Below are 14,743 nucleotides of genomic sequence, written 5' to 3' on the forward strand. Positions count from 1 at the left end.
GGAGGCATTTCAGAGGAGATTCACTAGTTCGATTGATCCCAGAGAGGATGGGTTTGTCATATAAAGAGAGATTGAAAAGATCAGGCCTATAATTCTCTGGAATTTTAGAAAAATGAGGGGAGATAAATTGAGATATTCAAAATGATAAAAGGTGTGAATAAAATAGAGGCAGAGTGGATGCTTCATCTTGTGGGGCATTCTAAGAGGAGAGCTCATAGTCTTAGGATAATGGGAAGCAAATTTACAACAGAGTTGAGGAGAAACTACTCCCAAAGGTTGGGAGTCTGGAATTTGCTACCCCAAAATGCAATGGATGCTGGGACAGTGACTAAATTTGAGGAGGAGTTAGATCTTTAATTGCTTGAAGGGATATGGAGAGAAGGCAGAATGGGGAAAAGGGCTGATCGAATGGGAGAGGATATTCAATAGGCTGAATGACCTGGTTCTGCTTCTATATCTTATGACCTTATCAGGCAAGTACTTTCAAGAACAACTTTATTCCATGTGAAGAAGGCTAATAGCATGCTGGCCTTCATAACAAGAGGGATTTAGTATAGTAGCAGAGGTTCTTCTGTAGCTGTACAGGGTCCTGGTGAGACCACAGATGGAGTACTGTGTGCAGTTCTGGTCTCCAAATTTGAGGAAAGACATTCTGGCTATTGAGGGAGTGCAGTGTAGGTTCACGAGGTCAATTCCTGGAATGCATTCAGCTGATACAGTTCCATTGAAACTGAACACAAGTTCAAGGAACAGTGACTCCTACTTTGATAAGGAAATTTACAACCTTCCAGACTCAACATAGTGTTTAAAAATCCTGGATCATAACTTACATCACCAACTTGTTTTTTCTTCCTCATTTCCTATCTTGAATTTGTATCGTTTGCACTTCTACTAGATCTTTTATTTTAAAAATTGCCATATCACTTCCTTTTGGCTTAACACCACAACTTATGTCTTATTACCAACCTCTGTCCAAGCACCACCTTTTCACATGCGGAAACCCTGCTAAGTTTTTAATCAGTTCTGATTTAACAGTTAGACTGACGACATTTATTTTCCAACTCCCTCCACAGATGCTACCAGACCTGTCAAGTATTTCCAGCATTAGAAATTAAAAGCAAATTCTTACTTTTGTATTAAAGTGAGAAGAGGCCGATGTGAATCATAAACACATTCTCCAATTGAGCAAAATGCCTGTTTCTAAGTAATTAGGACAATACAGTTTTCTGAAATACATTGAGCGCTCTGGCTGCTTTCATTGCCCCCAGGTTTAGGTTAACAAGTTTATTCTTACAAACACCCACTGACTGTGTTCAAAATGGCTTTTGAAAGGAATATTTGAGCATTAAAATTGAGAGTGCATTAGATTAACAACTGTGGACAGTGTTCTGACCTGATACATTCTTTGGCTGCATGTCAAGATGCAAACTGGAGCTACAACATGGAAACAACATGGAGGCAAGTGCTTTCAAGAACAACTTTATTCCATGTGAAGGCGGCTAATAGCATGCTGGCCTTCATAACAAGAGGGATTTAGTATAGTAGCAGAGGTTCTTCTGTAGCTGTACAGGGTCCTGGTGAGACCACAGATGGAGTACTGTGTGCAGTTCTGGTCTCCAAATTTGAGGAAAGACATTCCCTGCTAGAGTATACAGGGTAGGAGTAGGTCCCTTGATTTAAACACTGGTAACACCTGTACCATATGTTCATCTCATGTGCTTGATAGTTTGGCGAATCAAGGTACCCTGATCTAAAGCATGGATTATAGTGCTGCACACCCACTCAATGCTATTTACTGGCACTCCAATCAGCTCCTGAAATGTCATTTTACCAATAGTACCAAGTTTCCACAGCATAGCCCAGTTCCAAATTGCCACCCTTCCAGCCACATACAAGCTTTAGCTGGACTTGGGGTAGCTGTGGATCTTTGAGCGAATATATCTAAATGTGCCCCTTTTCAGATGAGGGGATTGATTACTTTTGATATAATAAGTGCACATTTTACTTCAACAAAGCAAGAACAAGAGGAGAATCAATAAATAGCATTGCAGTATACCATCTGACCTGAAACTATACCACCATTCTGTCAGTATCTCACAGGCTCTCCCTTACAACACTGTGGTGTTTGCTCATGACATGGACTGCAGGGTGGATCACCATTTCCTTTTAAAGGGGAATTAGAAATAGACAATAAATGCTGGTCTTAATAGTGACACACCTCTCAAGAGATTAAAGAACCATCCTGTTTTTCCTTATGCTGAAGCTAAACCACACTCTCACTAATGTTTATATTAAGAACCCCAAGCTGTGGAAATGCATGAATAATGTGCCATCTATTCAATAACCTGAATTATTTGAGATGTATAGTTGAAATGGCATCTACCATCTCCCAGTCCAGTTGTATAATTACATTGGTGTTTGACATACTGCAAATCTTTCAAAAATGTAGAGTCTGGAATCAGCCCTTAAAGTACCATCCAACTTGCATTTTTATATCACCTTTAAAATGGTAGTGTTCCAAAGTATTTTCAACAGAATGATTAAACAAAACTTATCGCTTTAATATATTCCTTGGAACAATATTAAGTTGAGAGTTATGAAAAGAGCTCCAGAGCCCTGAGGCTTTAAGAGGTGTATTTTGTCTTGATTTCTTTTGAGAGATTGAACAAGAAGCACCAAGCAGTCTGTGGTAGCACAAACAGCTTGTGAGGCCTTGGGTGTTTTTTTAAAAAAAACACTTGGAACAATAGAAGCAGCCTGGATGGGTGTGGCCAGCATTCAGACCAGGATTTCTAGGTTTTTTTAAGTTTTTAGATTTGACATAAGCTGCAGTTTTGAAGCAGCAGCTACTCACCCCTCTTCCCCCCCCCTTCTCTGTTACACCTAGACGCTAGGGTTTCCTCTTCCTAATGTGGGCACTGCATACAAGAAAATCAGATTTCTGAATTTGCCTTTTGATAAAGGACGTATTTATGGGATGTTCCTAATATTGGAACAGTTAATTAGTAATAGTTACTGTATCTATTACTGTTACATTTTCCAATAATGTTATTCCAATTTCTTCTTTTATTGCATTTTAACTTTAGAGTTCAAATAAATTGTTTTGCTTAACGCAGAGTAGTTTGACCAGTCAAATTGCATCTGAAACACAGCATTTGCCTTTAAAAATAAAGGAAAGTTAGCGTCTAGGCCACCTTAAAATATTTTGAAGGAGTCTGATCTGGTCTGGTCCACAACTTCAGGAACCAGAGAGCTGGAAGCACAATGGTGAACAGATAGAAATTAGTTGCTCAAGAGGCCAGAATTTAGAACAGCACAGCCATCATTTGGCTGGGTAAGCTAAAGCATGGAAGGATTTTAAAACAATGTCTCAATTTACAAGTTTTCAAACTTATCAATCAGGAAACCAATATGAATGAGCAAGCATCTACATGGTTAGTAAATGAGTTGGAAAATAGAGAACAGAATTTCAGATAAGCTGAAATTTGCAAAAAGGCTTCAAGGCAATTTAGACAACTTCAAAGGGTGTAAAAATTTGAATGTCAAAATGTAGACTCTGTACATCATTTCTTTATTTCCAATGTCCTTGTGCACTGGTCACTGAAAGCTAGCATTCAAGTGCAAAAACAGGAAGTCAAATGGTATATTTGGTTATACAGCAAACTTGGTTTAACTGGCACCTAGTGAACCAGCACTTAAACTGGTAAAAATTATACATCTGAAATACCAGACGTTTACTGTACTATCATGATCTTGTGCTGTCTGATTAGTCAGTTGAGGGCACGAATGAGAAGACTCTCCGCCAGTACATTTTATTTAAGTAATTTATGCTGTAAATATAGTAGAACAGTGATGTGCCGAGCATTACATTTCTATTATTGTGTTTTAATATGACGTAGACCTCTAGATCAATAGGAATATTTGATCAACTGGTATAAGTATGGTCTCATGTGTGCCAGTCAGTAGAACAAATTTTGACATTTATGAATTATGATAAATGGAGCTGTTTGAGCATTTTCTGGATTGAGAAATGATCTTCAATATAATTTAAGTCAGCAGCTTAATGTATGGTGTTGTCTACAGAAAGTCAGACATTGGACTTGAGGAAAAAGAAAATCTTGAGTTCAGAAATGGGGTTTATGGCCCTTAATTGCTGGAAGGGCCTGGCTTTCTGTGCTAATGATTGTCCAGCAATCCTTAGGTCTGAATCAACACATTTATATGAATGGTAAGATTGCTGGAAGTAGCAGGACCTGATTACCAGTGTGTTCCTTTCGTCACATTTGTAACAATGCTTAGTTTGAAAGAATCACTGATTGATAATAAGTCAGCCACACTTTTTTATTCAGATGTGAATATATAAATTTGAGAACAGGTTGGAGCTTGGGATGCCATGTTTTTAGACTGTTACATTATTTGGTCCAATAACATTCATAAGTAGTGGTTACTCTTTCTGTTCTTTGCACCAAACGATGCATCACAAAATATAACACATGCACAATCAATTGGGACAACTCTAACCAGAATACATACATGTTTAACATTGGGTGTTTCCACCACATTAATCTAATACAACTGACAGCTGTACATAGTCACTGCTATTACCCTCAGTACCATGTAAACACAAATATTTACAGTTCTTGTACAAATACACAGGGTTGGAGAGTTCTAAAAGGTGCCATCACAAGGTTATACATCATAAAGTACAAACTATTTACAATAATACATTAACTTAGCTGCAACTACACAACTGCTGTGAATTCCTTCACTATTTAAATGTTTCCACAATTAAAATCAGATTATTAAAAACTGGAATGCCAATACATATGTGAGAGTGACTAACCCACCCCAATTCCAAGGCAGTGTTTGGTTTGGAATATACTTCCATAACTAGACGACTGACTGGAAGTTCGTTTTTCCCTGCAAAGCCCACAGATCTACATTTCAGGGAAGGATTGATAAAAAAAACTAAACCCTTTCTAATTTTTTAACTCCACACTAAACCGAAAAGAAAACATTGTGTGAAATGTTTGCAAAATGTTCTAGTTACAAACAGTTTCCTATTTGGATTCAATCACTACTGACCCTCCTACGGATCACCATAAATTTTCAACTGGGGCCTTGAAATGTTGATCTGTAGACACCTAGAGATCATTTCCTTCAACAGAAAGTACGTGGACAGAATTTCAGACCTTACACTGCAACACATAAGCAGCAAGTAATTCACATTTCTTTTAAAAAAAATTACACTGACACTTGTCTTTCCAACTGATTACATCTTATTGGCCGGCAAAAAACAATACAACTTAGTTTCATATTTCCAGTCACATCACAGATTACCCCATCAAGCTGACAGAACAAGCAAATGCAAACAAACAGACTAAGAGACAAGCTAACCTGAATATAGTGCTCTCTCCATTAGAGGGGCAGCATTGTGCCTTAAGCAGTGGCAGAATTACCTACCACCATTTACTCTGTCCATTTATAGCACCTTAAAATTCATGCTTGCTTGCCTGATCCTGAGTTTGAGTCAACACAGAACAACTTGTACTGATGTGAGCTCACTGCATACAAGTTATGACTCTTCGTGTGGCTGTTCTGTAGAGAGCTGATCATCAGCCTTGGAATATTAAAATACTTATACAGGAGCTGCAACATTTCAGTTATTGCTTTGATTCTTTTCTGTCAGATGCGATGGAGCATGCCACTTAACCGGCATTCTTTGAGCAGATGGTTTAAATAACAAGATTTGTTGGATTCTCCCTTAAGTGCTGTATTGGGAGCTACAAAGTGCTCCATTTACTTTAATTGCATTTAGTTTCATTAAACACACAAATGGGGTGATTGTAAACGCCTAAGTTTATACAGATATTAAAATTCTGCCCAGCTCATGTTTTTCTTGTTGGGAAATTAAAGTAGTAGCAAGCTGCATGCACAAAGACCATGCATTGTCAAGATATTGAACAAAAATTCAAAACAGCAATAAATAACTCTCAAAGCCCATTTAAAAGCTCAAGACTGAAAAAGGATATTTCACTGTGCTAAGTCAGTCACAAACCATAACAAGCAAGGACAACAATTAGAACAGACTCAAACTATTTAAATAACTTGACAGCAGCTGGTCTGACTGGAGGAACATAACAATCCATCCTTAGGGTTTCGCTGAATATTCACAGAAATAGTTTTCTCACAGAGAGGTAGCTGTAGAACATTGTTTTTCAAGTTCATGTTGTTCTCTTTTGACATTTCCAGCTCATTCAGCAGGTCAGCCATTTGGTTAGAATAGAACTTCCTGTTGCAGGAGGGGGAAGCTCGCTCCATAATATTGCTGGAACTGATGCACATTTTCCAGGTTGATTTCTCATGAATGCATATCGTTGAAGTTGGTTCAATGATGTACCTGCTACCATTTCCACAATGCCATTGTGAACCCAGGCAGAGACTCATCAGCTTCAGACTCTCCATCAAATCCTCTGCAGCTTTGGACTGGGATGTATATCCTTGGCTTGTACAGCTGCGAGTTGTTCCTGTGTTGTTGGTGCTCCCACTGGAGTCATTAGAAGGACTGCCCCCACCTTTGTTACCATCACTTGGGCTGCTCTTGTCAAGACTGGCATTACCATCACCTGGTTTGCCCTGTCCACTTCCATCCCCTCCACTTCCTGGAGGTCCTTCGCCGCTATCACGGCGATGCCAGGAGTAAGTGAATCCTCCATCTTTGTCTAGAAGTCTGCGGCTCTCTGAATCATCATCACTAGTTTCTGAGCTGCTGCAACTTGAACCTCGCCCTTGATTTTTCCGTTTATGATACCGTTTGTGTACAGTGCTTGGAGAAGCTATATTCATCTTTAGCCGACTGAGTTTGGGAGGTAGGTTTTCATCCATGTCGAAATCATCATCAGATTCTCCCTCCTCGAAGATCTGATTAAGCACAGGAGCACTCTTCCTGGTTGTAAGCCGGTTTGTTATAGAAGGCTTACGTCGCAAAACCACTTGAGTAGGAAGAGGAGTTGCTTTTTTGTCATCATCATCGTCCTCCTCATCCTCCTCTACTCTGAACAGACATGTCCTATTGCTTGTGCCAGTCTTTCCTGCTGACCCAACAATTGATGACTCCTCTTTCTTTACTGGCTCATTAGGTTTCATTCGGTGCCCATTAATAATAGATTCTGCAGTGCGAGCTGGTGAACAGACAACAGGAATAGACACAGGATGGATGATGGGTGATGCTGTGATGTCTTCAATATCCTTGGGCACATCAATTTTTGTAGGCCAGGACTGCCTAGATTAAAACATAAAAAGCATCATGTCATCCATTTTTTATTTCAGCTATTTAACAATAAACAAAACAACCATGCTTAATATTAAATGTTTGGGAGACCAGAGATCACAATCTATGACCATTTAAGTAATATTCTGTAATTCTGTTTTTCTCACCCCTTGAAGTTGTCTAAATTCCCTTGAAGCCTTTTTTGTTTTGCAAATTTCAGCTTATCTGACATTCAGTTCCCCATTTTTCAACTTGTTTACTAACCATATAAATGCTTGCTCATTCATATTGGTTTCTGGTTTGATAATGTTTCAATTTACAAGTTTTCAAACTTGTTTTCAAACCCCTCCATTCTCTAACCTGCTCCAGCCACAAGGTGTCTGTGCTATTCTAAAGCTTCTGATTTTTATCGATTCACTATTGACAGCTGGGCTTCAACATCTCTGGTTCCTAAGTTCTAGAACTCTCTCCCAAACTCCCACTATTTAGCTCGCTCTTTAGTATATTCTTTGGAATGGTGTTAAATTTTGGTTAATAATGCTTCTTGAAAATGCTTTAGAATGTTTTACCATTCTGTCTCCTTAGTGTTCATGTAAACTTACTGTGATGGTAATGGAGTTTCTATTAAATAATCCTCTATATATAGTGAGCAATAAAAGTAAGTTCTTTATGCTAAAGGATAAGCACTTAAATAATTCCTGAAATGCAAAACAGTATCAATTAAAGTAAATTAACTATTGTAACAAAGCTGATAAAGTGCCTTGAAAGTGCTAATCATCCCAGAGATTTATCAGAGTTTCAAGCTCAGACAATGCTAGGAAGGAGGTAGATCAAAATCATCTTAGTTCCTCAGCCTGTGTAAAACATTTGCCACTTTGCATAGTAAACATTATCTTTGGGAGGTCATAGCATTTGCTGAAGAGTGAAAGTGGCCAACATGCTCAATGATGAGAAATTTATTTAAAGTAAAGCCTAATCTCAATCTGCGTTGGTAATGAGACCAGATAAAGTCATTCAAACAAATATTGTAAAAGAATTGCTGACAAAACTACAGTCATCTGGTTGTTGCTTCAAAAAGGTGGTCAGTATACAGGTCATTTCATAAACTGACAAAGCAGATCTTTGAATTAGTGCTTTCACAATTGACAAGTAATAAACCCACCAAAGAAATCGTGAGCATGTATCTGGATAGATAAGATCACCTTTGATCACAGGCATAGTTTGGACAAGGACAACTCGTTTGTTATCGGAGAAACTGAGGCCATGATCATAACAGACCTTAGAGAATTATTACCAAGTTCAGAAAAAACAAAAAAAACTGCACCACATTCACTCAAACAGCTGTAAGGAACATAATTGTGTGATAACTAATCTTGAAGAGCTAGACAGTCAGAGGTTCAGTGAAATTACAATATGAAATGTTGGTGAATACAGTCTGCAGGATACTAAATGCACTGGCTTGAGGGAAATAGTAAATAATTTGGCAGTTCTTTGTACAGAAACCTGCGACTGTTTTGTTTCGAAGATAGATAAATGCTAATTATTTTTCCATAATTATAGAATTTATTTTTCTAAGCAAGATCTCAGTAAATGTACCATAGAAAAACAATATATGGGAGCGCAGCAAAATTCCCACCCCAAGCGTCACTAAAGCACATGGGAAAATTCAATCACCTGAGCAACCACTTGGAAAAATAGCGTCAGCCTGCAAGTGTCAGCTCTGAAGCACTGCTCCTTTAAATCAGAGGCTGATTCTATCCATGCTTTTTGTGAGAGAGAGAGAGAGAAAAAGAGGAAGCGATGGAACAGACGTGGGGCAGGTGTGTCGGTGTAGAATACCAAAATGGAGGGAGGGAAAGATAAGACCCCAAGAAAAAAAAAGGGGAGGGAACGGACCCTCAAAGAGAAAGCCCGGCAGTGAACCCTGAAAGAGAGAATGTGGGAGGAAGGAAACTGACCCCAAAAGAGAGCAGGGTGGGGACATACCGATAGGGGGACAAATCCTAAAATGGAATTTTTGATCCAGAAAGGGAAGTGGGTCCCCAACACAACAGGTTAAGAGGGAGGGAGGGAGGGAGAGTGGGAAGGAGCGATCCCAGCCAGGGAGGGGAGGGACAGCCCCAAAGGGAGGGTGGGTTCCCAACAGAGAAGGAGGGAGGGTGGTATCCCTGACAGAGAGAAAAAAAGTGAAAGAAAACTGCATGAAGGGGAAAAGAACAATGATGCATGGGGTATGGGAATGAACGAGACTGCCAAAATGTGATTCAGGAGACTAGCTGAGGTGGAAGCTGCAAAGGGGAATGGCAACAGACAGAAGGGAAAGAGGCTGCAAGTCAGAATGGGGATGGATGAGGAGGGGGGGATTGCAAGAAGAGATAGTGACGGCAGAAGAGGAATTTGTAAGTAGGTGATTGGTACGGAGGAGGCAGCAAGAAGTTGCTATGCCAGCGAGATTGAGTTTATAAACTGAATGGAGGAGGAGACTGCAAGACCCAGGTGTGACAATGAAGCTGAAAAATACAGAGGGAGAAGCTGAACACTTTCAAAACTATCAACAAAGAAATACTGAACCAACATGGCACCAGGAAAACTTGAAATGTGTTATTTGCAAATAAATGTGGAAACTCTAGTTTCAGGCTGCAAAAATAGCAGGAAACAAATGGCAGGGAGAGCAGGAGACAATAATCTAGATACTACTACAATTTTTATGTTTTTGTGATCATTCATAAGATTTGAGCTTTATTACCAAGGCTATCAAGGCTTTATAACTGATACACACTGCTGTCCATCAAATGGAATTGTGAATACTCACGCATGCTCCAATATCTCATTGGAACAATCACAATAACCAGCCTCAGTTTCAGAGGCCTGCTAATGTAATTCTGGAGATGTCATGCATCCTGTGTAGCACACAGGTTTACATAGCTTTTGTTGTGGCTGAGTACACCACTATCCACAGAAACACATACCTGAAGCCAACCTGAATGTCTGTTGTCCAAACTCTGATTTGAGTCAGACAAATATGAACTAGTTCTTCCAGCCTTAAATCAGTACAACAATAAACTAATACCCCACGTCTTTTCACGTCTGCAAAATAAAATATGTTCTGGTTTTTTTTAAAGCATTACTTGAGATAGGTACTGCCCAGAATTCTGGAAGGACTGGTAACTATACATTAATTCCTGAGAATAAAGACAGGGTTGGAGTTTAAGCTCATATGAAAGATCATTGCATTCACTTAGTACAGCACGATAATCTTACTTTATATTGCATACACAAATCTTGTGTGGGAACAGTGACCATTTTGGAGGCAAGACAGGCATCCTTGATCCAAAAAGAAATGACCAATTTGCTCTCAGTCTACAAATAAACCATGCCAAAAATCTTAATATTTATCCCTCAAGCACTATATATTCAAAATTTATCTAATTCCAACGAGCTTTAAGTAAATTTAATTAAAGCAAGGGATTTAGAATTGTAGGAGAAAATGAGGACCACAGATGGAGATCAGAACCAAAAAGTGTGGCACTGGAAAAACACAGCAAGTCAGGCAGCATCTGAGGAGCAGGAGAATCGACGTTTTGAGCATTAGCCCTTCATTAGGAAGGATTTAGAATTATACTCTAGTTATTTCTGCAAATCTTTTATCTCAGATATCTGTATTTGTAGGAAAATGAATTAGCAGAGCAGTTCACTCAAAACTCTAAAAGCAGAGAGATAAACACTCGAGAAAATAATTCCTCAGGTGAAAAACAATTACTCAAAACTTCCCTCCCCAGTGAATCTAGTGACCCCAACAGAAAATTGTCTTTAGTTCTTACAAATAAACTGTTTACACTAAATTAAACTTGGAAACAGCTGTTCTGAACACTTCAGTGCAATCTCTGGGTCCCCTAAAATCAAATGTATCAGGAATAAAGGGCACCTATTGTCCATCTTACCAGGCCCAGGATTTGCAATAACTCCTTAAGGACAGTCTACCAAGCGGATATATACCTTGAGAACGGTCAGTGTGGGCAATTTGATCAGGACTGGCAACACCCTCAAAAGATGAAGGTAAGGGCTGCTGATGCCGGAAATTAGAGTTAAGATTAGTGGTGATGAAAAAAACAGGTCAGGCAGCGCCACACTCTCAACACCCTCAAAAGGGCACTCGTAGTGCACATACCACAGAGCAGTGAGTGTATTTAGCCAAAGGTTTAACATTGCAAAACCCAAAAGAATAATCTGTAGAATACTTTGCTCATCACATGCATATTTCTATTAAATACCTCCGTGAAACACACCAGATTAAAATTGTAAAGGTGAAGTCATCATATTCCAATTTGAACATTGGGCTGCTCTCTCATTAAAAAAGAGAGAGACTGGTGGCGGTTTAACGTGAGGAATACCATGCCTCAGGCAAGGGGAGAGGAAGAAGAGGAAGGCCCTTCATGGTAACCTCAGCCAATGCTGCAATTGAATCCACAAATCATTCTACATCAAAACCTGACAACTGAACAAACCAATCCTGCAGCATGTAGATAACTGTCACAATACGGTAGCCATTCTTATCCAAGTATGGATGAGATATGGACAATAGCGTCACAGGATTTGGGAGAGTAAGTACGAGAACGTTTGCGAAAGTGAGGCTGCAATAATGTGTGTGTGTGTGTTTATGGTGGATAGCTTCATGCTAACAAACTAAGTGTAACATTATTTCCAGGTTGCAGGAGGCAATGTCAGATCCAGCATAATGAGCAATGCATCTACATAGTGAATCCAAAAACTAAAGGATATTACTATTGAAAGATGTGCTCTGTATTTCTAGAAAATCCATGTTAACCATCAAACTACAGCCTCCGTTTGTCCTTACCTGAACTGAGCTTTGATATGGCTTGGACTAGGAGATCGGTTCCGGACTTCTTTTTCTTGTTTTTCCTTTAAGATCCTCTCAGCCAGCAAAAAATAAGTGGCAGTGATGTGATTGTACTTGTTACTTTCCAAGGCCCTTAAAACAAAAGTCAGCAGCAAAATCTCCCATTAGCAGCCATTTAGAAATCTATGATTTATATCAATCTATTTGTTAGAAACATTCTTTGGGACAGGTCTAAAATAAGCTACATTAACGATATGCTGACAACCACCTATTAACTTTTATCATATTTGCAATCAAAATAGGAGCAGTAACCAGATAATAAGGCACCATTATGCTCAAATTAAATTGCATAAATCTTGAATTGACAATCACATCCATATCCAATAAACTGAGTGGAACTGTAGTCCATTTTGCACTGACCTAATGCTATTGTGAAGTAAACTTTCTACCACAACCAAGATTTTTAAATGGCTTTTCACTGGAACGAGGCAGAATGTTTACTCTATGTTTTTGTAAAATTCATCAAGAATAGGTGTTCCTTACACTAATACATCTCCCACCAAGTTTCACACAGTCAGACAATAAGGACTATGAAGCTACATCCTGTAAAGTAATTCCACCATACTGGAGTGCCCTTAAGGCCGCATATCCCAAATGTTTTTAATTAAAAATATTAAAATTAAGGGTAAATCATAATTTAAATCAATTTGATTGAAAAAGCTGGAAGAGTTCTGTTCCAGCAGGCAGTTAAAGTGCTCAGCTTTAAGGCACGCAGTCTTATCTCTTTTCTGATAATTGCGCTACATCTGTAACAAAATGTGACATGTTTAATAAAACGAAGAAAATGTGAACTCTGGTAATGATTTTGTACAGCACTTATATCTAGCCACATTCATTTATTTTCTAGATATTATGTTTTGTTACAAATGTCAAGTAACTTTAAAATACTGTTTCTAGGCTGCATCCTTAACTTTCACAAGCACATTCCAAAGATTCCCGATTAAATAGTTCATTGCTGGATTCTCCATAATTGTGACTTCAGCCTACAAGGGACAGCTGCACCATAGCAGACTAATGCTACAGAGCACTATGTAATACAACACCTACTGTAGTCAACCTGCTAGAAACCGGACATTTGTTCCCTATTTATTTTCTTGCGACCACTGCATCTAACATAAAACCTGCACTTAATGTTTGGTAATTTGGAGAACAAACAGATATTTCAACAAACATCTTCCATATTAGACGTATTAGGCAAGCCACATTTTTAGAACAATGCAGAGAACAAATCAGCAAAGCAAATCTTCCATGCTGATGGAAAATAACATCACAACTGTAGATGTAAAAGATTACTATTTTGGAAAGTTAGTGAAGATTATATTTTTATGACTCAGTACTAAAGAAGAGCATTATCTGTTTATTCCTTTGCAGTTCTGAATGCATGCACGAAAATCTAACAGCCAAAATCCACAGAGGCACAATTTCAAATTTTCTCTCTCAATTTGTATTTCAAAGAATATTCTATTTTACTATTTTGCATATATTTGCTGCAACTGCCATCAAGCCATTTAATTTAAGACTTATTAAACAGATGGTTTACAGAAAAAAAACTCAACAGTGTTAAAGATGTGCAGGTTAGGTGAATTGGCCACGCTTAATTGCCTATAGTGTTCAGGTATGTGTAGGCTAGGTCCATTAGTTGGGGTAAATGTTGAGTAATAAGGTTAGGGGAATGGGTCTGGGTGGGTTACTCTTCAGAGAGTCGTTGTGGACTTGTTGGGTCGAAGGGCTGTTTCCAAATGGTAAGGATTCTATGAAACGCATCAACGCCAGAAATTAAAGAGCACATACATTTTAAACAATATGTCTATAATATCTTCCAGAAAACAATGCCGATATCGATACGGTCTTGTGCTTTGCCCACCAGGCTCTCTTAACTTACTCAACAATGGTTTCTCGGTCTGCTATTTCACCAAGCACCATGCGTTGGATAATGCCATTGTGCTCCTCCTCAGAGAGATTCTTGTAAGAGACAAGAGGGATGTTGCACTTTGTTGCAGGCGAGGGATCAATACCTCGAAGCCAGGGGTGGTCCTCTATCTCTTCCAACGAAGCTCTTCTCTTAGGATCCCTCTGCAGCATTCGATTAATGAGACTGTTGAAAAGTCATATAAAAGTAAATATTCGTGAATATTGCCTTCTAGGTCTTGTATAAGGGAACGTAATACCCAAACATTAAGCAGAACTGTAGCTGAGCTTGAAAATGGATGTAAATCTGAGGATTGCTCAGTAAAACCCTCTCTATGGATTTAAGATCTAGAAGATAAAACATACTGACTAGGTTTGGTCTAACTTAAAGGGAAGTGGAATAAGGAAGTAACAATTACTAAAAAGTAAGTGTGATAAGTCTAGGCCTTTTAAAATGGTAAATTTAATGTTTTCTGTTATTCAGCTTAACAGGAATATAATGAACAGGTAATATTAGTCTTTTTGACCAAATAAAACAGATATTTGCCTCCTCCACAAAAAAAAATTAGGATGCCAACTAGGACTAAACATCAGATAACAACATGATACTATTTCATTTTTGGAGTTAGAAGTATTTCATGTATATT

At 38.6% G+C, this 14,743-nt stretch overlaps 1 protein-coding gene across 1 annotated transcript in view; it reads right to left on the reverse strand.

Annotated features, from left to right (window-relative positions):
- Positions 1-4,327: 4,327 nt before the first annotated feature.
- snrka (SNF related kinase a) overlaps positions 4,328-14,743 on the reverse strand; it is a 38,689-nt gene continuing 28,273 nt past the window's right edge. Inside the window, exons 4-6 of the mRNA XM_043688703.2 lie at positions 14,071-14,283; positions 12,126-12,260; positions 4,328-7,282 (exon numbers count right to left, since the gene is read on the reverse strand). Of these exons, the coding sequence (XP_043544638.2) occupies positions 6,100-7,282; positions 12,126-12,260; positions 14,071-14,283 (1,531 nt within the window). The 3' untranslated portion in view covers positions 4,328-6,099. The remainder of the gene's footprint in view (positions 7,283-12,125; positions 12,261-14,070; positions 14,284-14,743) is intronic.

This window comes from Chiloscyllium plagiosum, unplaced genomic scaffold (genome assembly GCF_037043375.1).
Source record: "Chiloscyllium plagiosum isolate Xiang-an unplaced genomic scaffold, Cpla_swu_hap1 HiC_scaffold_4, whole genome shotgun sequence".
In the NCBI taxonomy this organism is placed as follows: Eukaryota; Metazoa; Chordata; class Chondrichthyes; order Orectolobiformes; family Hemiscylliidae; genus Chiloscyllium; species Chiloscyllium plagiosum.